Genomic DNA, 27,936 nt, shown 5'->3' with positions numbered 1-27,936 from the left:
TCCTATTCTTTTTTCAGAGTTCAGCTGGTATCATTTCTTCAAGAAAGACTTTCCTGTCGTTCCCAGGCTAGGTCAGTTTCTTCTGTTGCATGATCCTACCGAACTTTGTTCCATTCCTTCAGAGCACTACCCCCCCCCCTTTTTTAGGTCTTTATTTGTTCATTATCTTCAGGGAAGAAGGATCATGACTGTTTTTACTCACCAGTATATCCCTAGCACCTAGCACAGCACATTACTTATGCTCAATAAATGTTGGATGAAATTTATTTTTTTAAAGATTTTATTTATTTATTTGACAGAGAGAGATCACAAGTAGGCAGAGACGCAGGCAGAGAGAGAGGAGGAAGCAGGCTCCCCGCCAAGGAGAGAGCCCGATGCGGGACTCGATCCAAGGACCGTGAGATCATGACCTGAGCCGAAGGCAGAGGCTTAATCCGCTGAGCCACCCAGGCGCCCAATGTAAAATGTATGCTTATTTGCTCAATCCCTACTACGCACCAAACGGTATGGTAGGCCTTTAGAGGATACAGAGGTGAGTAAGACTTGAATTTAAGGAACTCCATGACAGTTAAGAGCAATGGATATGGTATGGACTTTGGAGACAATTTTCTGCTACAGACTGGATGTGCCTATATGAGAGGAACAAAGTGCTTTGGGAGCCAACTGGAGGAAGGACAGATCAATTCCAGACGGGGAGACTCACTCATTCAACATATACCTTGAATGAAAACGGAGTTCTCACTCTGGGCTGTGCACCGTTCTAGGTGTTTTCCGTGGCTGAGGTCATTGTAAGAATCTTACAGATGAGGAAAACAGGCAGAGGACGGCCAAGTTACTTGCCCAAAATCACACAGCCGGTAAGTAGTACGAAAGGGATTTGAATCCAGGCAACCTGTCTGGTTCCAGTCTTCATGACAGGAAGCGCTTCATGGAAGAGGTGGCAATTAAGCCAGGCTTGAAGGATTTGGCCGGGTGGAAAACGGGACAGCCATTCCGAGCAAAATCCGAGAAATATGCGCCTAATTACAAGTTTAATTTCTTCCTTTGCCCATCGCCCCATTAAATACCTGGAGGAATTTCACAAGCACACGGAGAAAGAGAAAAGGAAAAGAAAGCGAACTTCCGGTTACGGGGAGAAGCGGAACTGTATCCATGGGAACAGTAACTGGTTCCCAGGTAGGTGTGCTCTCGCGGTGCTTGAGCCGGCGGAAGTGACGTCGGGCCGCCGTTGAGGCCCTGTGGAGGATCGGTGCGGCCCCTCCTCCCAGAGCGGCCGCCTTTTCCCGCGTGAGCTGCCTCTGCTGCTCCGGCCGCCGGGGGGAAACATGGCGTCTGCCCTGGAGCAGTTCGTGAACAGTGTCCGACAGCTCTCGGCTCAAGGTGAGGCCCTGGGCCGCCGGGCTGGGCCTGGGCGGGCCCTCCGGGCTGCGGGGACGGGCTTGCAACCCCAGCCGCCAGCGCGGACGGCTGGGACCTCCCTGTTAGTCCCGAGCCTCGTCTCCGGGGCCGGGCTCGGGGTTGCGGCGCTCAGACCACGGAGGGGTCGGGCGCGCTCTCGGTCTCCGTTGCTCTCTCGTCTGCCGCTCCGTGCGCTCGGCGACCTGGCCGCCTCCCATCCCTGGGGCTGGCTGGACCCTCCTCCCCCCGGCCCGGGCCCCTTCCACTCGGGCGCTTCTCTTGACAGTTTTGGGGGCGTGACTTCCGCCGAGCGCCGGTTGGCCGTTCGGCCTTCCTTCCCTGTGGTAATTGGTGCACAGCCTCGTCTGTCACGGTGGCGCCTGGCCGCCTCTGGACTAGGCCTCGGGCAGCGGGCGCGAGACGAATCCTTTCTGGGTGCCTTGGCTCGGAGGCTTGCCTTGGCCGGCCCCTCAGCTGCCGGCCGGCGCGCCCTCGGGAAGCCTCCGCGCCTGTTTTAGTCCGGCAGAGTGCCGAGCGAGCTCTCGCTTGTAGGGCTCCATTTCCAGGGGTGGAATGGTGACCATTATTACTTAAATGTTCATGCCCTTTGGTTCATTCATCTCATCACCTGAATAGAGAATGATGGACTCAGAATTAAAGTAATCAGCTGCAGGCTGTGAAGGGCCCTTTAACCACACCGTTTCTTCGTCTCTAAAATAAAAATATTTCCCTACTTCAAAGAGGTGTTGGGATTGAATGAGAGGAAGCCTGTACAAGCATTTGAAACAGTACCTATTATATGCGGTGCAGTAGATGCAGTTATAAATTATGGCTAGCAGCTGTTAACTGTAAAGTTCTAGGAGCTACATGACCTTGGACACGTCACCTTTAATCTCTTGAGTCTTTCCCTTTGTAAAAATGGAGAGTGCTCTCACTGTTACTGTAAGTTAACTGATCGGGTATGAAGCCATGCTTAACGAAATATTTCTGCTTTCCCTTATTATTGATGGAAACGAGGTTCACAGGGAAGGCACAGACTTGCAGTCTCTGGGAATGAAGAAACCGTTCTTTCATTCATTTATTTATGCCACCAACTATTTGGCTTCTGCTTCCTGGGATGTACTATAGCTACTTAGATTTGGGTTGGAATCTTGTCAGTCACTTCCTATGTGAGCCACTTAATTTCCCTAGGCCAGTTTTCTCACTTACAAAGTGGAACTATTTAGCGTCAAGTGAGATTTCTCTGAAAGCTTTGTATGCTTGCTGTGCAAGTCACTGCTTTAGGCACAGTCTGCCAGGCAGAGATGAACATGATACTTCCACTGCCTGTGGCTTCTGTGCCTCATGCTCACTGCATAGTAAATGTTTATGAGGTTTCTGTTTTTTCTGTTCTTACTCAGAATTTTCTAATGTGGACCTTAAGCAAAGGGAATTTCATAATATCCAGCTTTCTTTGAGTGAAGGAAATCTCATTGGCCACATCTCTGATTGGGCTCATGTCAGAAGCACCCTGTGGCACTGAACTACTGTTGCCTCTCTCCTTGGCCCACACTAGTTAACTATCTTAGGTTTTCATAGTAACCGAAGTTTTATTTTAAAGATTTTTTATTTATTTATTTGACAGATGGAGATCACAAGTAGGCAGAGAGGCAGGCAGAGAGAGAGGGGGAAAGCAGACTCCCCGCTGAGCAGAGAGCCTGATGCGGGGCTCGATCCCAGGACCCTGAGATCATGACCTGAGCTGAAGGCAGAGGCTTAACCCACTGAGCCACCCAGGCGCCCCATTTTTTTTAAACTTTTTTTTTTTTTTAAGATTTTATTTATTTATTTGACAGGCAGAGATCACAAGTAGGCAGAGAGGCAGGCAGATAGAGAGAGAGGTGGAAGCAGGCTCCCTGCTGAGCAGAGAGCCCGATGCAGGGCTCGATCCCAGGACCCTGGGATCATGACCTGAGCTGAAAGCAGAGGCTTTAACCCACTGAGCCACCCAGGTGCCCTGACCCAGGTTTTATTTTAAGTCTCAACTCTGCATTGGTTACTTAATTGGGGGAAAAAATGGACTGAAATGCTTATTTCTGTGTGTTTCATATCATCGCAAGTTTATTTAGAGTAGTGAGTATAAAAAGGGAGGCAGATTATTTAACTAGAAGAAGCTGTTTCACGTTTACCAGTGAGATTTGTGATAAAATGATGGCATTTCCCCCATTCAACTTGTGTTATCTTGAAAGATGATAATTAATTAGATCACAGATTTTTTTTTTTATTTTGCATTGCATGTGATATAGTATATTTCTTTATTTTTGGTGAAAATTTTAAATTATAGTAGGGAAGCCACAGAAACAAAATTACCAAAGTTCCTAGCTATAGTCACTTGGATTTTAAGTATTATACTATTTAAGTGCTTTTGGGGTTTTTGATAAGCAAAAAAAGTCCCTTGGCTACTAAGTACAAATAGCTGATGTGTATAGCTTGAAGTTCAAAAGGCAAAAGAGAACTATAAAGGAGGAGACAAGAGGTTGTTGCCCATGGACTTATATAAACCCCATACATGCGGGGCACCTGGGTGGCTCAGTGGATTAAAGCCTCTGCCTTCGGCTCAGGTCATGATCCCAGGGTCCTGGGATCGAGCCCCGCATCAGGCTCTCTGCTCCGTGGAGAGCCTGCTTTCTCCTCTCTCTCTGCCTGCCTCTCTGCCTACTTGTGATCTGTCTGTCAAATAAATAAATAAAATCTTTAAAAAAAAAAAAAAAAAAAAAAAAAAAAAAAAACCCATACATGCCAACCCCACCCCCACCCCCGGAAAGACAGCTAGTAGTATTTGGAAGTATAGAGTGTGGCCATAGTGTCTGTTATCAGTATAACCCATCGAAATCAGTGAGTCTCCTGCAGAGTACCAACTCAGGCCTAATTAGATTCTATACCTTTTGTTAAAACAACATTTTGGGATGTGAGAAAAATTAGTGGATCAATTAGGAGATTAAGTAACAGGCTGTTGATTGACGGGCTGGTAAGCATGTATTCTGAAACTGGAGAAATGACATGGCCCATCGGCCTGACTTTGTGTTAAATGACCTAACCACCACAACCCCAGGGGATGCAGAGAGGACACAGAGAGAACACATTTTCAAGTTAGCTAGGGGAGAGGGAATTAGATGAGGGTCCAAAGAAGGCCCAGGCTGATTCTTGAATGAAGTGTCTGAGTTGGTAGAGGAAGAACCAGGGGAAGAGTGAAGGAAGGAAGACCAAGCATGGAGAACAGGATGTGTAGAGGCATAAAGGTTAGAGAACATGACATGTTGTGTGAATTTCTGAGCTTGGTGTGACCAGAGTAGGTGTGTGTGTTGAAAAGGGGAGGGCAGCAAGGGGGTAAGGCTGGGGAGGCTCAGGGCCCTGTTAGTCGGCTGAGAGATTATACTTCTTAAAGCATTTGGAGTTATTTGATTGAATTTTACATTTTGGAAAGATCCCACAGGTACCAATATAGAGAATGGGTTAGAGGAGAGAAAGAGCGAAGCAGGGGGACTGTTTCAAAGATTTATGATGTAGTCCAGGCAAGAAATGATAGGGGTCTGAATTAAGGCAGGGGAGAGAAAAAGGAATGGAGCTAAGAGACTTAGGAAGTAAAATTAAAAGTAAAATTGTATTTGCTGACGTTTTGGATACAGAGAGGGAGATGAGAGTAGTGGTGATAGTAATGTGTACATTTCTTTTTTTTTTTTAATGTGTACATTTCTGACTTGGGGAATGGAAGAGAGAACGGACGGAACGTGCAAACTTTCAGGGGCCAGAGGGAAATTGGAGGTCTAGTTTTGAGGTCATAGTCAAGGCCATTTCACGTCTCTGGCCTTGCTGAGTCCTCATCTGAAATGAGGGAGCTATAAGAAATCATCATTAAGTTATTTCTTGCTGGGGTATGAAGTCTGTGGTTAGAGTTTCTGTAGTTTCTTAGTGCCGTAACTGAATGATAGTGTTATTCCTGTTTTCCAGGGCAAATGACTCAGCTTTGTGAACTGATCAACAAGAGTGGGGAACTCCTTGCAAAGAACTTATCCCATCTGGACACTGTGCTCGGGGCTCTGGATGTACAAGAGCACTCCTTAGGCGTCCTTGCTGTTTTGTAAGGGGCATCTTCTTTTACAGTTCTGTGCTTGCTAAACCTGAGCGCTCTGCACTTTCTGGCTGTCGTTTTTTTGGTGTAGAAAAGTAAACCGTGTAAACAACATTGTGCTCTTTCGCACAAGTATGCATTTAAGTCACCATAGTTAACATTTTCCTCATCCCAGCTAATCATGGTGTGTTGTATTTTCAGTTTTATAATTTTTAATTGTTGTTTATGTTTATAAACATTTTGAAATTTATTTTTAAAAATCAAATGGCTATCTCAGTTGTGGGCCCTATGGTTTGCATGTATCTGAATACTTTTCTTCATGTAATCTGTCGAATTGTCCACATTTTCTACCTCAAAAAGCAAATAGGGAAGAGTGATGGCACAGGGCACAGTGGGACGTGTTGAGTGAAATTACCAGTGATCCAAAGCAACATTGCTTCCAGTTCTCTTCAAACAAGGTCAGGCTGGTCAAGACCAAATTAAATAGATCTTATTTCATTTAGGGTTCCTTGTAACTCTGTGTGCTTGACAGAATTCTTTTTCTCTTGATGTTTTAGTATTACAAATTGGGATGTTATGGTTGTCGTGAAAGTTGAAACACTGTAAATAAACCCAGAGGAAATGGACTCCAAGTAGGGGTCTGGCTCCACTGGCCCAGCAACTCTTAGGCAAAGATGTGTTAGAATAGAGTTTAGAGAGGAGACCATCAGAATAAGTCTGGAGCTGTGGGCTACAATATGGTAGCCATTAGCCACACGTGGCTCTTGAAATAGAAGTTCATGAATGTGAACCCTTCGGTTCCACTGGCCACTTGTCAAGTACCCAGTAGCCATATGTAGCTGCTGTGTTGGACAGCACAGGTAAAGAATATTTCTACCGTTGCAGAAGGTTCTTTTGGGATGGTGCTGGCAGGTAAAGATTTCTACTGTGTGTGTTTGCTGGTTAAAATCAGATAGCACGCATGTTTTATGCACACACACACACACTTCCATGTTGATGCGAATCAAGGGAAGTCAAGTACAGGAAAGCATTTCGAAGCTCGAAGGTATATCTTAAAAGAAAACCTGGAGGGAACCCTGAACTTGTTTCTGAGTACCCTGGATTTGAATTAAGAGCTTTCACTTACAAAGTGTGGGGCCCTGGGCTTCATATTTGTACTTAATAAAATGGAAATCACAGGGCCATACGGACCAATTTTGAAGCCCAAATGAGATCATTTGAGATACATTTTGAGGAGATGTTCGGTTACAGATGTGTGGTGACACTGTTAAGTTGGGTAATAAACACATAGACAGGAGGACAAATGCAAACACGTAGAAGCAGGTGTATTCAGGCAGTAATATCCATTTCATTTTTCTTGAAGTTAGTTTCAGCAGTTCATTTATTTGCAAAATAGAAGAGCTTGTAGTTTACTTGTACACAGTGCGGGAGCAGTGGAAGCGTATCTGATTTCCTCCCCAAACCTGTCTCTGGCCCCCCTCTCAGAGTTCGTTGAAAGGCCCCATCTGCCAAGTGACTCAGGGTGGATCATCCGTGTCCTCCCTCCCCTCCCTTTGTGGCCTTCCCATCAGCTGGTTCTTTGTCCCAGATGGACCACAGCACCCCGTGACCCACGGCCGCAGCCTCCAGCCAGTCTGGCGCTCTTAGTCCTTGTCCCCCTTCGGTCTGTCCTCAGAGCAAGAACAACAACAACTGCTTTTCAAAAGAGTAAATAGCCCTAAGCACCTTGGCACTCCAAAGAAAAATGGTTTGGAAAATTTGGGGGTAGAAACTTATATCCAGTTCCCTCATGAATATTAGACCACATGGTGTTTGGCCTCATTTGAGGGAATTTTCTATTGTCAAAGTTCTTTTTTAAGCATATTTTTCTGAACCTTTATTTGTGCCTATGTTCTGTGTCTTGATTGTGCCAAGAATTAGGTCAGCGCATTTCTTAGTTTTTTAAAAGATTGTGGCTCATTTACCTTCATCGAGCACTGGAGATAGGCTCGCCTTCTGGCCTCAGTTGCTTCTCCATTTCCCCGATGAAATATCAGGATGGATTGATGCTTTTCTCTTTCTTCCAGATTTGTGAAGTTTTCCATGCCTAGTGTTCCTGACTTTGAAACGCTGTTCTCACAGGTTCAGCTTTTCATCAGCACCTGTAATGGGGAGCATATTCGATACGCAACAGACACTTGTAAGCTCAGTAACACTTTGTTTACTTCCCACCAAATGCATTTTGCCTGACTAGCCATTGATGTTGTCAACATTTTGTCATTGCTGTCTCTAGTTGCTGGGCTTTGCCATCAGCTGACAAACGCACTTGTGGAAAGGAAACAGGTAAGCAATGTTATTCAAGTATTTCTGGTTACATTTTTTTTTTAAGATTTTATTTATTTATTTGACAGACAGAGATCACAGGTAGGCAGAGAAGCAGGCAGAGAGAGAGAGGAGGAAGCAGTCTTCCTGCTGAGCAGAGAGCCCAATGCAGGGCTCAATCCCAGGACCCTGAGATCATGACCTGAGCCGAAGGCAGAGGCTTTAACCCACTGAGCCACCCAGGCGCCCCTCTGATTACACTTTAAGATCTAACTTACACAGTGAACTGAATTGTTAAAGTTCCGGCTTAGTACTCAGTACCCTGGCAAACATGTGTAGTAGCCAAGCATTGGCTGTGGGGACAGCTAGCTCCTCCATCGGGTGAGGCTCTGAGACCCAGGGAGGAGGAGTGCCTCAGGGCGGCCTGCTACTGCAGGTGGATGTTTCTGGAATTACTATCCTAGCGCCCATTTTGTTGTAATATACTGGGGTTTTGTTTGTTTGCTAGAACTCTTAACTTTTGGTTATGACATTTTAGCTTCACAAAAAGTGGCAGGAATAATATGAAGAATCCCCATGTACCTTTCACCCAGATTCTCCAGATGTTAGTATTATTTTACCGCACTTACTTCTCTCTCTCTGGTTTGTTTTTTTGTTTTTTGTTTTCTGTTTTTTGTTTTTTTTTTTTTGAGCCATTGGAAAGAAAATTGCAGATACGTTGCTGCTTACTCTAAATACTTCAATGACTGTTTCCTAAAAATTAGGACATTCTCTTATATAACCAGAATACAGTGATCAGTATCAGGATCCTTTAAACAAATCTACTGATCTTATTCAGATTTTGCTGCTGGTTTCCCTGACGTCCTTTACAACAAAAGAAAATCTCAGATCATGAATTGTATTAGGTTGTCCTGTCTCTTTCATCTGCTTTAATCTGAAACAGGTCTTTGGTCCTTATTTAACTTTCACGATACTCACAAGTTTTCATTTGGTTTTTTTTTTTCTTTTAAATTATTATTTGAAATTGAACTTTCAGATAGTGCTTGGAAGGAGATAAGACAGAAAGAACCATTTGGTGTTTTGTCAGGATATTAAATTGTGGTTTGAAAGAAATGGTTAAAAAAATAAGTCTTTATTGAAAAACCCACATAAGTTATTTAGTGATTTTAAAGTCACATCTCTTGTCCAGAAACTGACTACCTCACTTGAAACTCGGTCTTGTTATTTATAATCAAGGCAGGAAACGGTCTGTTTATAAGTTATGGTATCAGTTTCAATAGGAATTTATTATCAGGTAAGAGATGGTGGTGTTGGGCTGATCCCTAGACTGCCCTGTGGGAAGATGCCGACATCTTTCTCCACAGCTAAGTTTACTAAGCCATAGGCTCTTTATTGTAAATAATTTGGAATTTTTTTGTTTGTTTCAGTATAAATACAATGAACTGTTGATAAAGTAATGCTCCTTTTTTTTGGTAATACTGCTTTTGATTATTGATCTGCATTGAAAAAAAAGCTTTGTGATTTAAAAAATGGTGCCCAATCAGGCGCCTGGGTGGCTCAGTGGGTTAAAAAGTGGTGCCGAATTACTCTAAAATAGCGTAAGAAACAGCTTAAGAAAACGTTTACTGATTGACTAGGGACAGAAATTTCCTGAAAGAGTATGGAAACCTCATATTGTTATTTAAAGGAACCTATCAATTAGTGTTATTTTTTATTTGTAAGTGACAACATAAGATCCAATGTGCTGCCATCTTTGAGAACTTATCTGAAAGAGATGTCATTTCTGACAGCCCCTGCGAGGAATTGGCATCCTAAAGCAAGCCATAGACAAGATGCAGATGAATACAAACCAGCTGACCTCAATACACGCCGATCTCTGCCAGGTGAGCCACTGAGGAGTGCGAGTCACCCTGAGGCAGAGGTGGGAGGTTGGTCATGGGGCATTATTGGTGGAGACTGTGATAGGTTCTAGAAGTTGAAAAATATACTAACTAACATTGTTAGGAAGGGAATTTTCAGCTGGCGGCCACTGAACACACACTGTAGAGTGGGGCTCAGCCAGTAGGTTTGTGATGTGAGGAAACTGCGTCATTATTGGGTTTGATGTTAAAAATGTCCCAAGTCATTTTCTTTTTAAGGCATAATGGACCCTGAGAACAAATACAGGTAACTTCTTGCACCTTGATGTGTTCTTCATTTTATTTTGTGTGGTTACAAGCCCAGAAGGCAAAAGGGAAGATGTGGAATGAAGTCTTCCTGCCACCCTGCTCACTAGCCACCCATCTCTTCTCTCCAGAGGAAATCCGTGTTAGTTTTTTGTGTATCCTTCCAAAGATATTTTGTGCACATATAAGCAAATGCGTGCACTTTCTGTCTCTCTTTTTTTTTTTTTTTTAACACAAATAGCAATGGTCTGTATGAACTCTTGTCTTTTTTCTACTCACTGTGTCTTTGAGAGGACTCCACTTCAATGTTTACAGCTCCAGAGTATTCCATAAGACCAGGGTGGAGGGGTTTCAACCAGCCCCATAGGGTGTAGATTGTGTCTTTAATAACATGGTCCACGGATTATTCGAAACACATGGTCTAGTATCACATCAAGGTGCTTTCCTTTTCCTTTACTTTTTAGCTTTTAAAAGCCTGTGGTGATTGAGGTATCACGTACACAGAGTAAAGTGCACCGGTCCTAAATGCACAGCTCTGTGTCTACACCTAGATCCGCCCCTATGCCAGCATCGTGCAGTCACAGGACGTTGCCGTGTGCTTGCCTTCTTGAGTTCGAGTTGAGCAATTCCCTATACTTACATACAGATTCAGCGATTGAAAAGAAATAATTGAAGAGAAACTTCCATTTTTATCATTCCATACTGATCTCTTTCTCTTCTCTTCAAAGAGAAAAAGGACTCACTTGTCTGGGCATCTGTGAACAGAATGGGTGCTAGGTGGGCTATGAATAGGTGCTTCCATTCATCTGTGGGGGACTTTATCTCACAGTCGTTTTGTCTTTGTATAAAGAAATGCTATTTTATTCTGAATGCTTAGAAAAATGGGGTACTGTGTCAACATTTAGAACATTATTAATCAGTAAAATGGTTTAAAATATTTTCTTGACCTTTCTGGAATCTATGAATTTGCTCCTTCTGCTAAAGCCTGCCAAGTACAATCAAAATGATGATATAATATAAAATTTTTCCACAGCTTTGTTTGCTGGCAAAATGCTTTAAGCCTGCCCTTCCATACCTTGATGTGGACATGATGGATATCTGTAAAGAGAATGGAGCCTATGATGCAAAGCACTTTTTATGTTACTACTATTACGGAGGGATGATCTACACCGGGCTGAAGAACTTCGAAAGAGCACTGTACTTTTATGAACAGGTAATCATCTCTCTAAAGATGGTTGTGTTGAACTTGTGCGATCAAAGATGTGCACAGCTGCAGTGGATTGACCTTGGCCCTCTGAGTTTTGGGTGGAGGTCCTTTCAAACACTGTTTCTCTGTCTCCACGTAAATGGTGATAAACTGTTCCTTAAGTGGAAGGGCAGTGGCAGTGGAGGGAGGAGCTCTGCTGCGTAGGGTCTGATCGAGTCTTGCCATTCACACCCTGTCTGATTCGGGTTAAGTTCTGTACATCACCTGACCTTTATAGCTTTGCAGAAAGGGGAGAGAGCGAACTGAATGATCTCCGAAGTGTCTTTTTGTTCTAAAACCATGTGTGGTGTTCTGTTGAGTTTTATTTTCATAAGTAAAACATACTCTTTTTTTTTTAAGGTATTTATTTATTTATTTGACAGAGATCACAAGTAGACAGAGAGGCAGGCAGAGAGAGAGGGGGGAAGCAGGCTCCCCGGCGAGCAGAGAGCCCGATGTGGGGATCGATCCCAGGACCCTGGGATCATGAGCTGAGCCCAAGGCAGAGGCTTTAACCCACTGAGCCACCCAGCTACCCCATAAATAAAACATTCTTATGTGGAAAACCCTTTCCTGCTTTGTGTCTTTGTAGTGGCCACTGGTGTGTGCAGTGAGATACATTACAGAATTTGGTAGAATTTTTTAGATTCTGAGAAAGAGGTACAACATTGGCTAATACTAGTGTTTTAAGAAATTTGTCAGAAGTTTATATTTCTTATTACATTCATAGCACATATTAAGGTAGTAAAGGATGAAGGAACTCACAATTTAGTTGTAATGTTAACACATAAATAGGCGTGTGTGGCATGCGTCTCTGATGGAACATTGCCTCAGTGAGTTGGGGGGTTGATAAACACTTAAGGGGACTGAGGGAAGAGTCACCAGAAGGCACTGTTGGGCCTAGATGGTGTCATTAAAGGATGTGTGTTGTCAGGGGCAGCTGGCTGGCTCAGTCAGTAAAACGTGCATGCCACTCTTAATCTCGGGGGCTTGAGTTCAAGCTCCATGTTGGATATAGAGCTTATTCCAAAAAATGATGTCTGGTCAGGTAAAATCTTCAAGGTGACTTTTCTTTTAGAGTTTCAGAGTACAGAGTCAGAAGTTTGAGTTCTTCCCAAAATGATAAAGACACTTTGCAGCCAGAGTGAATGATCATTTTATAGCCCAGTATGGTAGCTGAAAACATACTGATGAGCCAGAAATACCAAGATGATGGGGGCCTTTAAAAGGCAGGCAAGTAAGTAGTGCACTTGGGAAAAAAGCTCTATCACAAGTAGTTAAAATGTTAAAAACAAAACATTTCTGATACAGAAAGCCGCCTTTTCGCTGAAAGCGTGTTTATATCCAGATTCTGGGCTAGTGACAAACATTGTCTACTGTTCATCTGCTTCATGCAGCTGTGTTTGAATAACACACAGGCGGCTATAGATGGCATTAGTACCTTAATTTTGGAAGGTGATACAGATTTTTTTTTTACTGCTTAAAAAAAATTCCAAAAGGAAGATGTACTTACTGGAAAAAAATCAGATCATGCAGCATTATAGAAGCAAGAAGTGAAAGCAACTGCACCTTCTCATGCCACATCACACGCTGACCTACTTGACTGACTAGTCCTCGATTAGCGGAAATGTACGTTGATTGTGCTGTTTCACTGTCGGAGCTGTGTTGTGGCAGGAGTCCTTGTACGTGTATCCACATGCGCTTATGTGAATGTTTCTGTAGAATCTCAAGTCCCTCACAGGCTCAGCGGTTTGGGTTTTGATTTGGAATATTTGCACTGACTTGGGTATGATAGTTTTCACTTCTCCCAGACCTTCATAAATCCAGGCAAAACGAAGTGGAAAGGCAGCCACAGAATGGGAGAAGATATTTGCAGATCCCATTTCTGATAAGAGACTTACAGCCAGAATATACAAAGACTTCTTACAACCCAATAATAAAAAAAAAAAAAACTAACATTTAAAAATGGTCAATGGATTTGAATAGGCATTTCTCCAAAGATGATTCACGACCAATAAATGCATGAAAAGATACTCACCATCTCTAGTGGTCAAGGAAATGCAAATCAAATCCACAGCGTGGTGTCAATTCACACCCAGTAGGACGGCTAGAATGAAAAAGAGACAGCCAACAGTAACCAGCGGTGACCAGCAGGTGGGAAATTTGGGATCCTCATAACTGCCCTTGGGAGTGTAAAATGGTGTGGCCGCCGTGGAAAGCAGTCCGGAGTTCCTCAAAATGTTAAACCTAGAGTTACCACCACCACCCAGCAATTCCACTCTTAGGAATATACCTGAGGGAAGCGAAGACAAAGGTCTCCACCAGAACCTGTACACTGATGTTCACAGCTGCCTTATTCTTAGTGGCCAGGCGGTGACACAACCCAAATGCCCATCAGCCGAGGAGAGTAAACAAAATGTGGTCCAGCCATGCAGTGGTGTATGATTCAGCCACCAAGTAATTGCTACAACATGGACGAGCCTTGACGACAAGTGAAAGAAGCTGGTCCAGTCACAAAAGCCCCCATATTTATTATGATGCCATTTCTACGAAATGTCCAGAATGACAAATCCATAGAATGATGGTTGCCGGGGGCTGGCGGGAGGAGGGTCTAGGGAATGACTGCTGAGGAGTGTGGGGTTTCTTTTTGGAGAGATGGAAGTGTTCTGAAATTACGTAATGGTCATAAATCGTCGGACAGCACGGTAAATATACCGAAAGCCACAAATAGTATACCTGAAAAGGGTCATTTTACAGTATGAGAATCCTATCTCAAGAAAGATGCTATTAAAAATACAGGACATCGAAGAATCGTTATTTAATTCAAGTGATGCATGTGGCTGATTGCCCTTTCTGCTGTGTTGTGCTCTCTCTCCTGTTGCTTAGGCTATAACTACTCCTGCCATGGCGGTCAGTCACATCATGTTGGAATCCTATAAAAAGTATATTCTAGTTTCTTTGATATTACTTGGAAAAGTACAACAGCTACCAAAGTATACGTCTCAAATTGTGGGTAGATTCATTAAGGTGAGTTTTTTGAGTTGATGTCTTACGTGGCTTGTTAAGTCTATAAGGAGATTATAATGATACCTAATTCTGTAATTTTCTTTCATAATGACATAGCTCTCCCAGCAACTTGAAGTTAGCAGAGTTTTGATAAACTTAATAGCAGACACTTACTGTCTGGAGGTGTCTCTGATCACCTGATTGGGGTGGAATGTTTCTTAGAAAGTTGTTTTCAAACTTTAGCTTTGAGTGATTATTGCCGTAGATGTTTAGGCTTCTCTAAAGGTGGTTTTATTGTTGTTGTCATTGTTATTCTTCATTACAGTTTAGCAGAAATGCTAAAAAAAAGCAGTTCTGATTTTATTGAACTCAATCTGCCCAAGTGTGGGAAATCTTTCTAGAGCCCCCATATGAAAAACCACAAGTTCTGTTCACTGAACTTTTGTTTTCACTGAGGACCCAGCTTTGGAATCACATTAAAAAACAATTATTTAAAACAATTTTTTAAAAATACATACTCATGGTTTGTAATAAAACTGGGCAGTTCAAAAGGTCATGAGGTCACAGTCATTTGAATAACAATTTTAACCCTGTTCTTTGTGGTATAGCACTCAAAATTTCAGGATATCAATTAGAAAATCGTCCCAATGAGAAGATTTTTATGCTGTCTTGTTGAAGATAGCCCAGTGTTCTTTGCTAAAGACCCTTATTGTGGTTCTTAGGGCTCTAGGCTGCCCAGTCACAGATTGGGGTGGGGGAAGAGGTGGTTAAGAGAGGTTCCTCAAATCCCATGGAAGAGTGATGGGCAGGGTAGGTTTAGGGTAGCCATTCTCAGATTGTTTTGGAGAACTACATGGCCCCTTCAGGTGGCTCTTGAGCTGGCCTATTTTAGTAAGAGTGTTGTTGTTTAAAGATTTTATTTATTTATTTGACAGATCACAGGTAGGCAGAGAGAGAGGGAAGCAGGCTCCCTGCTGAGCAGAGAGCCCAATGTGGGGCTCGATCCCAGGACCCTGAGATCATGACCTCAGCCAAAGACAGAGGCTTAACCCACTGAGCCACCCAGGTGCCCCAGTAAGAGAGTTTTTATAAAGTGATGTCTTCATGACTGCAGGATGTCATTCACAGGCATTAGTTTTTTAGCTGTCATTCTCGGTAAAGAGCACAGACTTCAGAGTAGAGACAGAGGTTTGAACCCAGTTTCTGCCTGTGCCCCTCAAGACCACCCCACATTCTCTCAGACCTCTGCCCCGATTTCTTAATATTTCAAATAGAGCATAATGTCTGTAAAATCCCTAAGGCAGCTCAGGGTCTTAGTAGGCCCTCAGCCGCTGTTAGTTCTCTTGTTCTGGCTTCTTTTCTCTTATCAAAAAAGAACAGATGGTCCTGTTGCATCCGGTGAGGTGTGTGTGTTTGTGTGTGTGTGTGTGTGTGTGTGTGTGTGTGTGTGTGTGAATGAGTGTGAGAAGGTGTGCAAGAGATTTGAGATTGCTGGAAGATTCTGACTTCTTTTTTTCCCCCAGTGTAATCACGTATAAAAACTAGGCATTCGCCTTGGGTAAATTATAAGTTGTTAGGGAACAGTAAAGGATATTGAATGTACTTGTTCAAAACATAGTAGCATGTCTTCTTTTGCTTCCTATACGAAGTGTATATCTCTACTGCTTTAATCCGATTTTTTCCTTCAAACCTGTAGCCTCTTAGCAATGCATACCATGAGTTAGCACAAGTCTATTCAACCAATAATCCCTCAGAACTCCGCAACCTGGTGAACAAGCACAGCGAGACTTTTACTCGTGACAACAACATGGGCCTGGTGAAGCAGTGCCTGTCTTCTCTTTATAAGAAGAATATTCAGAGGCTAACCAAGGTAAGGCAAGTGACGCCCTCAGATAGCCTCTCCTCATTCCCCTGGGGCCTCCCCCTCTTCTCTCCTCCTCCTCAGGGCTGAGGAAGCAGAGACAGGGACAAAGTGTGGCAGGACGTCTCTCCTAAGCAACAGCTCTCACAACTGATGACTTAGAAAGAGTTTGATTTATACCTTTTGGTCTTTCCAGGGCTAGAGCAGGGTATTTGAGAAGAGGAACAGGTGACGAGGAAGACAGGTAGGAGATACGGCTCCATGGGGAGGCAGAAAAAGGTAGCTTGAGAGGTAAACAGTGCCGTGGGCGGAGGGCGTGGAACTAACGATGCACACAGGAGTCCCCTGTGACCAGCGTGGAGCCACCCGGGCTGTGTGATCTCTGTTCAGACTTCTTACCTGGACATGGCACTGCCCTGACATTGCCACTTAGGCACAGCTGAGTGGGCTATGCACAGAAGGTAGGCCAGTCACACCATATTTGGTTTGAAAATGGAAGTAAGCTGATGGTTTCGGATGGTAGGAACCATGCTGATTACCAAGTGTTAAAACAGTACAAAAAAGTATAGAGGAAACACAAAATCTCAGGTGACCTCCAAAGACCCAGGCTTACAGGTAATAGGAAATGGAGAGCAGCTTCAAGCTACAGGATTGCTTTTACCTCCCGAGAAGGAGTCTAGTCGGACGCAGCAGCGGGACATGGTGTAGAGGCAGAGGAGCCAGAACAGGGGGTGTCTATTGCTAGGCAACCTAGTGGTGGGAGGCCTGCTGGGCTCCGGGTGGAGGATATGACAGTGGGAGGACCTGGAGAAGCCAGAGAGTGGTGAGGAGGGGACGGTCGTGGAGGCAAGTAGGCCAAGCAAGGATATAGGAAATTTAAGTCTTCACTTGGGTTAAACTGCTGTGTACTTCTTTAAAAATTAACAATAATTTCATTTTCTTGGATGCTACTCTCTGAACTAAAGTAAATGTAGATTTAAAGTAGATGTAGATTGGCTTATTATAGATTCTCAACCTCAGGGTTTTAACATGCCCTGCTCTGAAAAGGCCATTGCTATAAATATTGCCAGCTTTCCTTAAAAAAGAGCTCTTTTAATGTGTTCCCAAAAGGGGACATTTTCCAGTCCCCAATGGGGTAGAGGTAAACACTGACTTCCTTCTAATCCCCCATGTTGGTTTACACATTTTAGCTTTGAGTTTTGAAGAATGACTGTGATATTGTCAATTACACTTAATAGGTAATACATTTACAATACAACATTCAAAGACACAAAAACCTCCATCCGGTTCCCATACCCTAGCCCACCCCTCTTTTTTCTTCAACCTGGCATTACCAGTTTCTCGGGTGGCCTTCTAGAGCTTTTCTGTGCACAGAACACACATGCACGCCCTCTCTCACAGATACACTCTCTTTCCCTTCATTTACACAGTGCGCCTTGCACACTGTTCATTCTCTTTTTTTATATTTAATGGTTTACATTGACATCTCAGATTCTCTTTCAGTCCATGAGAAGTACCCTTGCTTTTTCTTTTTTTTTTTTTTTTTACAACTGTGTAGTAGTCTGTTGGTGCAGTTGTACCGGACTGTACCAACCTGCCCTCTGTTGGTGGACATTTAAGTGGTTCTAGGCCTTTGCTCCCGCAGACGGTGCTGCAGTAAATAACCGAGTGTGTATGAGTGTGTACGTCTCTCAGGCACAGAGGGAAGTGTGTGCAGGACACATTTCTGGAGTCATGACTCCTCTAGGAAACTGATGACCAGAGCCACAGGCTTCATCAACTTCAAGTCATCTTCACAACAAAAAATTACTTTGCACAGTAATGGAAAGCAGGTTTTCAGTGATTAAGTAGAGCTCTGTACACATTTAATAAAATGTATGTCCTCAGTTGTTTTTCCTGTGATTAATTCTACTTCTGAATTTCAGACCTTTTTAACATTATCGTTACAAGATATGGCAAGTCGTGTGCAGTTATCTGGACCTCAGGAGGCAGAGAAATATGTCCTACACATGGTGAGTGTGTTTTCACTTTTAAAAACTGAATTAGTGAATTTTTGTCCCTATAAAGGTCATAGATATTCATTATAGGAAATACTAAAAAAGAGAGAGAGGGATGCCTGTGGTTCAGTTGGTTAAGTGGCTGCCTTCAGCTCAGGTCATGATCCCTCAGCAGGGAGCCTGTTTTTTCCTCTGCCTGCCACTCCCCCTGCTTATGCGCTCTCTGGCAAATAAACAAATAAAATCTTAAAAAAAAAAAAAAAAAAGAGGGGCGCCTGGGTGGCTCAGTGGGTTAAAGCCTCTGCCTTCAGCTCAGGTCATGATCCCAGGGTCCTGGGATCGAGTCCCACATCAGGCTCTCCGCTCAGCAGGGAGCCTGCTTCTGTCTGTCTGTCTCTCTCTCTCTCTCTCTCTCTCTCTGCCTGCCTCTCTGCCTACTTGTGATCTCTGTGCGTCAAATAAATAAATAAAATCTTTAAAAAAAAAAAAAAGAGCGGGACATCCAAAAGTCAGAGTCAACCTCTGGACATTTTGGTTTACTTCCTTAAAAGCTCTGGGGTTTTCCAATATTATGTACTCATATGATACGTGATATGATACACATAGAGTGTCCTGTTAAAATTTTAAAACACTTGTGAAATAGTTCACATGTTGCTCAACGTGCTGATCCATGAGGAAGTCATGAACTTGTGCCCCTGTGTAGGGTGGGGCATTGCCCACATCAAGGATGTCCTGTTCAGCTGGAGGGTAACAGTCGTTGACTGGGATCTGACTTGAGCCCCTCCTTGTGGGCCATCATCCGTTCATGACCACACTTAGAGCGATTTTGGCAATAAAGGGGGCTAAAGCAGGCCCCATCTCAGCACCTGCCTTCAGAAATCAGGTATTACCGTTATCCCTGCTGGTAACGTCCCAGTTACATCTCTCCACTCCCCAAATTTGGATAAGCATCACTTAAAAATGAGTACGTGGTAGGGGCGCCTGGGTGGCTCAGTTGGTTAAGTGTCTGCCTTCAGGTTATGATCTTGGGGTCCTGGGATTGAGCCCCAGGTCGGGGTCCTGGGATTGAGCCCCAGGTCAGGCTCCCTGCTCCGTGGGGAGTCTGCTTCTCCCTCTACCCCTCTCCCCGCTCATGCTCTCTCTCTGTCTCTCAAATAAATAAATAAAATCTTTAAAAATAAATAAACAAGTACATGGTGACCCAGCAAGTTGATACATGGTAATCTACCTCCCTGTTCAGTTTTGTAAATCCGGGGCTCTGATCTGATCCATCAAACCAGACTTGCATCCTCTGCCCAGGTCAGGCAAATCTTGAGTGTAGCAAGGCAGCAGTTTACGTTTTTCTGCTAACGATCTCCCCTCTGATTTCAGGAGCGCTGCCATATCAGGATTAGGATAATGGTCATAGTAAAACTATTTTCCATTGTGATAATGGAGTATTTTACTTCCATAATGCAACGTACAGATGTTGAAGTATTTTTCTTCAGCCCAGTTCTCAGAGCACACACACGCGTCCCAAACAGACAAAATCTGTCTGACATGACCAACCTTGGAGTGCCTGTCAAGAACACCTTGCTAAGTAAACCCCGCAGGGCTTATACAGACTGAGTGCGCAGAGTGCCCCCAGGAAACTCACTCTTGGGTGGGTGAGAAGAAATGCACGAGTGTGTATGACACCTGCAAGGACTCACGAGCTAGGGACATGCTTTGAGGGATCAAAGGAGAGTGATGGGTTTTGAACCCTGTGTGACCAACCCAGACAGAGCCTCACAGGCTCTGGATCAACCAGGAGTGTTTTGTCTGCCAGGGGACATTTGCCAGTGTCTGAAGATATTTTGGTCGTGACAGTTAGGGGTGCTCACATCTAGTGGGTAGAGACCAGAGATGCCACTTTCCATCCTGCAGCAGACAGCGATCCGGCCCAGGAGATCCATACTGCCGAACGACAGTGTGAGCCCAAGACTCACTCTAGAGTATAAAGTCTATGAGAGCGGGGATTTTTTTTTTTTAATAAGACATAATTTTTTTAGAGCAGTTTGAAGTTCATAGCAAAATTAAGGGGGAAGGTAGAGATGGGAAATCTCTACCCCACACGTTCTCAGCTTTCCCCGTAAGCAGCAGCCCTCACAGGAGTGGCGTGTGTTACAGTTGCTAGACCTCTCCAGACGCATGGTCATTCAGAGTCTCTGGTCTACATGAGGCTCACTCTTGGAGGTGTACATTCTGTAGGTTTGGACAAGCGTACAATGACATGCATGGAGCCATTGTTACGGTGTCACGCAGAGCTCTATTCACTGCCCGAGAAATCTGTGCGCTGCCTTTCCATCGCATCCCTGGCAACCACTGATCTTGTTTATTGTCTCCACAGTTTTGCTTTTTCCAGAATGTCATGTAGTTGGGATCCTACAGTATGTAGCCTTTTCACATTGGCTTATTCCATTTAGTATCAAAATTTAAGGTTCCTCAGTGTCTTTTCATGGCTTGATAGCTCACTTCCTTTTAGTGCTGAGTAATGTTCCATGGCCTGGATGTGGCACAGTTTATCCGTTCACCTCCCGAAGGACATCTTGGTTGCTCTCAAAGTTCGGCGATTATGAGTAAAGCAGCTGTAAACATCCATGTCAGGTTTTGTGTGCATGTATGTCTTCAGCTCGCTTCAGTAAATGCCAACGAGTCTGATTGCTGGGTCATGGGGTAAGATTATGTTTAGTTTTGTAAGAAGCTGCCAAACTGTCTTCCGAAGTGGCAGCACCATTTTGCATTCCCACCAGCAATGAAAGAGAGGGCCGGTTGGCCCCAGTCCTCAGTAGCATTTGATGTACCTTCTTTGGTAAGGTATCTATTTGGGTCTTTGGCCCATTTTTTAATCTATTTGTTTTTTATTGTTGTTGAGTTTTAAGAGTTCTTTGTATATCTTTTTCTTTCTTTCTTTTTTTTTAAAGCTAATCTCTGTGCCCAGTGGGAGGCTCGAACTCACGACCCCTGAGATCAGGAGTCGCATGCTCCACTGACTGAGCCAACTGCACCAGTTCTGTGTGTATTTGTGTATAACAATTCTTTTCAGATGTGTCTTTTGCAAATGCTTTCTCCCCAGTCTGCGGTCTGTCTTCTCATCTTGACATTGTGTTTTTCAGAGAGAAGCTTTTTATGTTAATGGAGCCCTGCTGATCAATTCTTTCTTTCATGAATTGTGTCGTTAGCATTATATCTAAAAAGTTACCATCACACCCAAGATCATCTAGGTTTTCTCCTACATTTTCTTCTGGGAGTTTTACAGTTTTGCATTTTACCTTTAGATCTGTGACCCATTTGAATTAATTTTTGTTAAGGTTGTAAGGTCTGTGTTTTTGCACGTGGATGTCCAGTTGTATCAGTATCATTTGTGGGGAAGGCCACCTTTGCTCCATTGTCTCACCTTTGCTCTTTGTCAGAGATCTGTTGACTATTTACGTAGGCCAATTTCTGGGCTCTCTATTCTTTTTTTTTTTTTTAAGATTTTATTTATTTATATGACAGAGAGACAGAGATCACAAGTAGGCAGAGAGGCAGGCAGAGAGAAAGGGGGAAGCAGGCTCCCTGCTGAGCAGAGAACCCGGTGTGGGACTCGATCCCAGGACCCTGAGATCATGACCTGAGCCGAGGGTAGACACTTAACCCACTGAGCTACCCAGGTGCCCCAGATTCAATTTCTTTAATAGATATTGGTCTATTCAGATTGTATGTTAGGGATTTTTTTAAGGAAACATTTTTTTGAAATACAGCCTGCACAGAGAAAAGTTACACTGCAGTGTATAGCCAAACACATTTCACAAAGAGAAGACATCGGTGAAAGCAACACCTAGGTCAGAAAGCAGAGTGTTTCAGCACCCCAGGAACATCTCTCCTGCCTGCTTCCAGCCCTGCCCCTGGCTAGAAAGGTATTACCCTGACTTCTCACATCTTAGTTTGTATTTGTTTTTGAGCTTTATACAAAAGGACGCGTACAGGACATACTTGTTTGGGTCTGGCTTTTTTTGCTTGATATTATGAGCGAAATGTTGCATGTGGTTTCCTTCATTTTCAGGGCTACAGTATTTCACTGTGTGAGTATACTTTCCCGTTAATTAGATGGACATTTGGGTTGTTTCTAGTTCTGGTTACTACGAAAAGAACTATTGTGGTAAACCTAGGTTTGCGTTTCATTCGGGTATAGTCCACCCACGTTTTTGTTTTTATTTTGTTTTGTTTTTAATATCTAATGTATTATTTGCTTCAGGGGTGCAGGTCTGTGACTCATCAGTCTTACATAATTCACAGCGCTCCCCAAAGCACGTTCCCTGCCCCGTGTCCCCCCCCCCAGCCACCCCCGCCCTCCCACCCATTCCCCCAGCAGCCCTGTTTGTTTCCAGAGATTAAGAGTCTCTTATGGTTTGTCTCCCTCTTTAGTTTCATCTTGGTTCAGTTTTCCCTCCTTCCCCTATGATCCTCTGTCTTGTTTCTCAAAAAGCTCGTATCGGTGAGATCATAGGATGATTGTCTACCCGTGTTTTAAAGAGGCGGCTGTCTGTGATCCACAGAGAGTGATGTATTCTATTGAATACGTGGGGCTGGTTGCCGTTGCATAAGTAGCATCTGTCCTTTCCAAAGCTACAATGTGGAGCAGTGTGTTAAGAATCCTAGTAATACCTTCATGAGACTTCCTGGTTTCTTACTGTCTAACTTCCTGGACAGGATTTGGCTCTAAGGGCCAGCCAAATAAATCCCCAGTCAGTGAGGCAAATAAAAGAACATAGACCTTGAAACTACCTTGGAATCAGCATTAGCAGAAAAATTTTCTTGAAGGATCCGAAGAGAATTTATAGTGGGGTGAGACAAAAATGTCTTAGGGTTTCGCAGTGGAAGGTGCACGGCCCTTTGCCAGCACTGTGCTGGGTGATGCGGGAAACAAAAGAAGCATATGTGGTTCTGGTATGATATGTCCACGTGTCTGATACGAAATGTCCAGAACAGGCAGATCCACGAGCCACAAGTGGATTGGTGGTTGTGAGGAGTGAAAGAAGATGGGAAAAGGAGACGCTGCTCCAACGGGTACAGGGTTTCCTCTTGGGTGGCGAAAATGTTTTGGAACTAGATAGAAGTGGTTGTTACACATTACAAATTACGCTGTATTGTTCGCTTTATTATTTTTTTAAAGATTTTATGTATGCATTTGAGAGAGAGCATAAGTAGGCAGGGGTGGAGGTGGCAATGAGAGAACGAGGGAGAAGCAGATTGTCTGCTGAGCAGGGAGACTGACGCAGGAGCCTGACACAGGGCTCGATCCCAGGACCCCGGGGTCATGACCTGAGCTGAAGGCAGACGCTTAACCGACTGAACCACCCAGGCACCCCTGAATTGTTAACTTATAAAATAGTTAATTTATATTATGTGAAACCTACCTCAATAAAAAAAATTGCAAGGGCAGATGTGTGTGTATGTGTGTGTGTTTTGCACTCCTTAGCATCTATAATGGTGCTAAGCACATAGTAGGTGTTCAGTAAATACTGAATGAACAGATAGTGCTTAAAAATACACATACAAATTTATTGCTTTTTGTCCTTTCCCCTGATTATATTGAAACACTGTAGATCTACAAAGTGTCTGGGTCTAAACTACTTTCCTGATTTTTTTTTTTTTTTTTTACAGATAGAGGATGGTGAAATTTTTGCAAGTATTAATCAGAAGGATGGTATGGTCAGTTTCCATGATAACCCTGAAAAATATAATAACCCAGCCATGCTTCATAACATCGACCAGGAGGTAAATACGAACGCCAGGTTTTGATTTGTTTGTTTGTTTTGATCGATGTTGGAGATGCTGTATTTGAAATGCTGCCTCTGTGCTCCAGGACAATTCTAGTTTTCACTACAAGTAGTTCCCAACTAGTTTCTAGGATCATCTTCGTTCCTAGAAAGTTACTTTGAAGATGGGCATTGCTTCAACCTCTCCCAGATTGTATGATTATAAGTAAATGGTGGGTTGGATTTCCCGTCAGCTCACCAGAGCCTCGTTTAGCTACTAAAACACTTTAGCGTCTTAAAATCGGTACAGTTTTATTCACACCAACCACCATTTATAATGTAGAGCCTCATTACTGCAGGAAACTGCACGGAGGTTCCTGGTCCAAGTGGGAGGGAGTGGGGCGGCTGGGAGAGGAGGGCCATGCCGCCGTTCCCAGGCAGCAGCCGAGGGCCGGAGCAGGGTCCCCTTGTGGCTCTTGAGATCGTGCTGCTCTGAGTGCCCCTCTGGGTTCAAGCCATGAGTTGGGACTGTGTGGCCAGTCTGTGTTTCTTATATCTGACATTAAATCTCAGAAGCCTAAAAGCAATGAAGAGTAACATAATATACTTCCACACTCCCTTTTTTGCAGTTTAAAATCCAAAACCCCCTGAAAACTGAAGGTTTTTGGTAACTCAGTGTGATGGCAAATTTCACCTGAAATGATGTATGGTCTTTATTCTGCTTAGTGTGCATATTTTTAGGTTTCACTGCACAAAATATTAATGTGGTTGATTATGGGGTGCCTCCCTAGATCCTGCTGGGGTGTTAGCTAATATGTAGAATTTATATTCTGTTAACTTTCTGCATTCCAAAAATTCTGATTCCAAAACCTATGTGGCCCCAGTGTTTCAGATCATGAGACTGTGAACCTGTAGGACTCATATTAATATCGAGGTTAAAAAGGAGGTAAATGGACCTAAACTCACTAACCACCTTCAAATGTGTCTCTCACCAGATGCTGAAGTGCATTGAGCTGGATGAGCGACTGAAGGCCATGGACCAGGAGATCACCGTGAATCCCCAGTTCGTACAAAAGGTGACTAAGGTTCCCATCATTAAATCGAAGTGGCTTGGGTAGAAAAGGAGAGGTATTTCCTCATCAGGAATGTGAACTTGATTTGAGGTTAAATGTTTAATTGCCCGAAGTTCTTGAAAATCTTTGTCACTAAGTTCACAGAGAGATTCACTGAGATCATTTTCAAACTAGTCTGGAAGTATGCAAACTACAGCCTCTTCATTTGCACACAGGGTGACTGTCTGTCCATGGGAAGGAATGGGTGTGCTTGTTCGGGGCTGGTGGGAAACCTTCGACTAGAGCAAACATAAATGGATTGTCTCTCTCCTTTACAGAGCATGGGATCACAAGAAGATGATTCTGGAAACAAACCATCTAGTTACTCTTGAAACTAACATCCATCCTGAGTTAGATAAGAGAAATTTATCACCTTGGCCAGTGGCACGTGTTAGGAGGGCAGCAGGGAGGACCAAGCCTGTTTGACCTGGACATTAAGAGATTACATTTTGTTTTGACATCTTCAGTCCTATGTGCTTTAAGAAAACCATTCTCTCTGCCAAGAAAGGAAAAAAAAATCCAAACTTCAAAGTCTGTTGTGGATTTATTTATCCTCAGATTAATGTTGTTATTGCATTAAATCTACCTTTTTGTTTTAAATTACTCGAACATTGATGTGTCTTCTGTATTGCTTTTCCCCCCTCTGAAAAGTTTTTAAAGGATATATTCATTGTGAACAGAAATAGTTTAACTTCAGGGACTTTTGGAAGATTTGAATCTAAAGTTTGATATCGGTTGCCTTTAAAGAGTAAAAACAAAGTCTGGGAGAGTTCATAACACAGAAGCTAATTTTTTTAAAAAAGATTTTATTTATTTATTTGACAGAACACAAGTAGACAGAGAGGCAGACAGAGACAGGAGGAAGCAGGCTCCCCGCCCAGCAGAGAGCCCGATGCGGGGCTCCATCCCAGGACCCTGGGATCGTGACCTGAGCCAAAGGCAGAGGCTTAACCCACTGAGCCACCCAGTGGCTAATTTTTTATAAATAGAATCAACATGCATTTTAGTGACAATGAACCAAATTCAGGAGATGCTATTGTGCTCTTTCTAACCTATGGTGTGTGCTACTCTTCGGTAGTCTTGGGAATGGCTTTTTTTATGAGATCAATGCCGGACTTTCTTGCATTTTCTTCCACAAGCATTTTCAGTTAAGCTACAGGGCTGCCTTTTGATTATTATGTTCAGAGTCTCTTGACAAAAGTCTGAAACGTGGGGAACCTGGGTGGCTCAGTGGGTTAAAGCCTCTGCTTTCGGCTCAGGTCATGATCCCGGGGTCCTGGGATCGAGTCCCACATCGGGCTCTCTGCTCAGCGGGGAGCCTGCTTCCTCCTCTCTCTCTGCCTGCCTTTCTGCCTACTTGTGATCTCTGTCTGTCAGGTAAATAAATAAAATCTTTAAAAAAAAAAAAAAAAAGTCTGAAACGTGTCTGACGAGGACTCACTGATTAAGCCGGGGAACGGTGTGGGGTCTTTGTAAAGTGTGATCAGATTAAATTAGAATTTGGTCCTTAAAAATGTCTCTCTCTTGCTAGCAACATTCACTTTTTAAAATGTCAACTTGTCTAGTCAGTCAGGTTTTCGTTATTCACAGAAAGAAAGTGACACCTCACGAGTCGTGTAAAAAGTTGTCCCTAAAGAGGCTTTGGGGTCATATGGTCTGGGGCGGTACCTCCTCTGCTTTGCGGCAGGAAAGCAGCCACAGACCATGAGTGCCAATAAAACAGATTAAAAAATAGACAGATGGCTGGATTTTACCCTTCATCAAAACTCAAATTCTCTAGCTCAAATTAGTGCCGCTTGTGGGCCACGTCATTCCCGCTTAACGTTTATATGGACCAATAGTTAGGAAAGGAAAAATATTTCACGCAATTTTCTTTTTATCAGCCTAGTGAATTACAGACTTTTTAAAAAATAAATTGGACAACTTTCTAATTTACCTGGATCTAAATTAAAATCACCTAAAATGTGTTTGAGAATCCTAATAGTTATGAGTCATGACTACTTTACGAATAATTCTCTTGTGGGATTCTAATGAAGTGGTCACGGTTCATTTTTTCCTAAAATAATTCATTAAAACCCCACCATCTGTGAACCACACATCCTTGCCCCTCCTGTCTCAATGCTATCTCTTAGCTTCATACCCACTTTAACATACTTTCTGATTCTGAGGCAAGACCTCTGCACACCGCATTTCTTTTGCCAGCAAGAGGCAGACTGGAAGGCTAGGGAAGAAAAAAGAATGGGCTCCCCCACTGTCTGCTTCCCGTTGAAGAGTAAAACCCCAGCAACAGCTCTTTGCCCCTAATAAGGATGGTTCAGTGCAACAGCGAGGCCTCTGTTGTGTTTCCTGTGCTCCTAGAATTAGGCTCCTCATACCCACTGAGAGATGCTGACCTCAGAAGGCGAGCCTCCCTCACCTGCCCATGTAGCTTGGGGACCCCGCTCTACTGGGCACCTCCAGCCTTCTAAATGCTGTTAATGCTAACCTCTTCCCCCAGTCCCAAAAGCCCTACAGGTGGGATCTACTTCCTGCAGCGTCTACCTCGGTGAGATGTTTCCCCGCTTCTCCAACACCTGGTTAAGGCATCTATTAAATTATTTCTGTTAAAGAAACTACGGAGTGGTTTCTCTTGACAGGAGTTACTTCTGAAAATCTTGGATCAAGGAGATGAGTGGCCTCATTTGTTACTAAGAGAAGACTTCACACATGCTGCCTCTGGAAAACATGTGGCCTGGCTATGCCTGTATTTTGTTTTTGAAGAGTTAATCGGAATCTGTTTGCTGAGTAGTCAGCTTGCTGAAACTGTTTGCAAGAATAGTTAAGATACCCTTAGCTGTTTCTCTGAGTTAATTCTCAGCAGCAAATTACTTTGTGAACAGGTTTGCTTAGGAATACCTGTTGTGTTTTGATGGCACCAGAAGATGGTGAGTTTGCGTCCAGGGAAGTAAGGCAGGGATGTAGCCTTGGGTTGGTGTCTATTAGC

The 27,936-nt window shown here is 43.5% G+C and overlaps 1 protein-coding gene across 2 annotated transcripts; it reads left to right on the top strand.

The window, feature by feature from the left end:
• The first annotated feature begins 279 nt into the window (after window positions 1–279).
• Window positions 280–25,562, top strand: COPS3 (COP9 signalosome subunit 3). 2 transcript variants are annotated; one of them, XM_080827330.1, is made up of 12 exons: window positions 280–1,380; window positions 5,386–5,515; window positions 7,573–7,685; window positions 7,779–7,828; window positions 9,598–9,690; window positions 11,006–11,185; window positions 14,105–14,245; window positions 15,921–16,094; window positions 18,011–18,097; window positions 23,747–23,860; window positions 24,837–24,917; window positions 25,232–25,562. In XM_080827330.1, exons 1-12 carry the CDS (start codon window positions 1,326–1,328, stop codon window positions 25,283–25,285), a joined length of 1,272 nt encoding a protein of 423 aa, XP_080683456.1. In that variant the 5' UTR covers window positions 280–1,325; the 3' UTR covers window positions 25,286–25,562. The 2 variants fall into 2 exon arrangements, with proteins under 2 accessions (XP_080683456.1, XP_080683457.1); XM_080827331.1 differs by lacking the exons at window positions 280–1,380; window positions 5,386–5,515; window positions 7,573–7,685 and having other exon boundaries at window positions 7,788–7,828; window positions 9,530–9,690.
• Window positions 25,563–27,936: the final 2,374 nt, after the last annotated feature.

The sequence above is a fragment of the Martes martes genome (assembly GCF_963455335.1).
Source record: "Martes martes genome assembly, chromosome: 16".
Lineage (NCBI taxonomy): Eukaryota > Metazoa > Chordata > Mammalia > Carnivora > Mustelidae > Martes > Martes martes.
The sequence above is the reverse complement of the archived record's forward strand: the minus strand, read 5'-3'. Positions and strand labels throughout refer to the sequence as shown.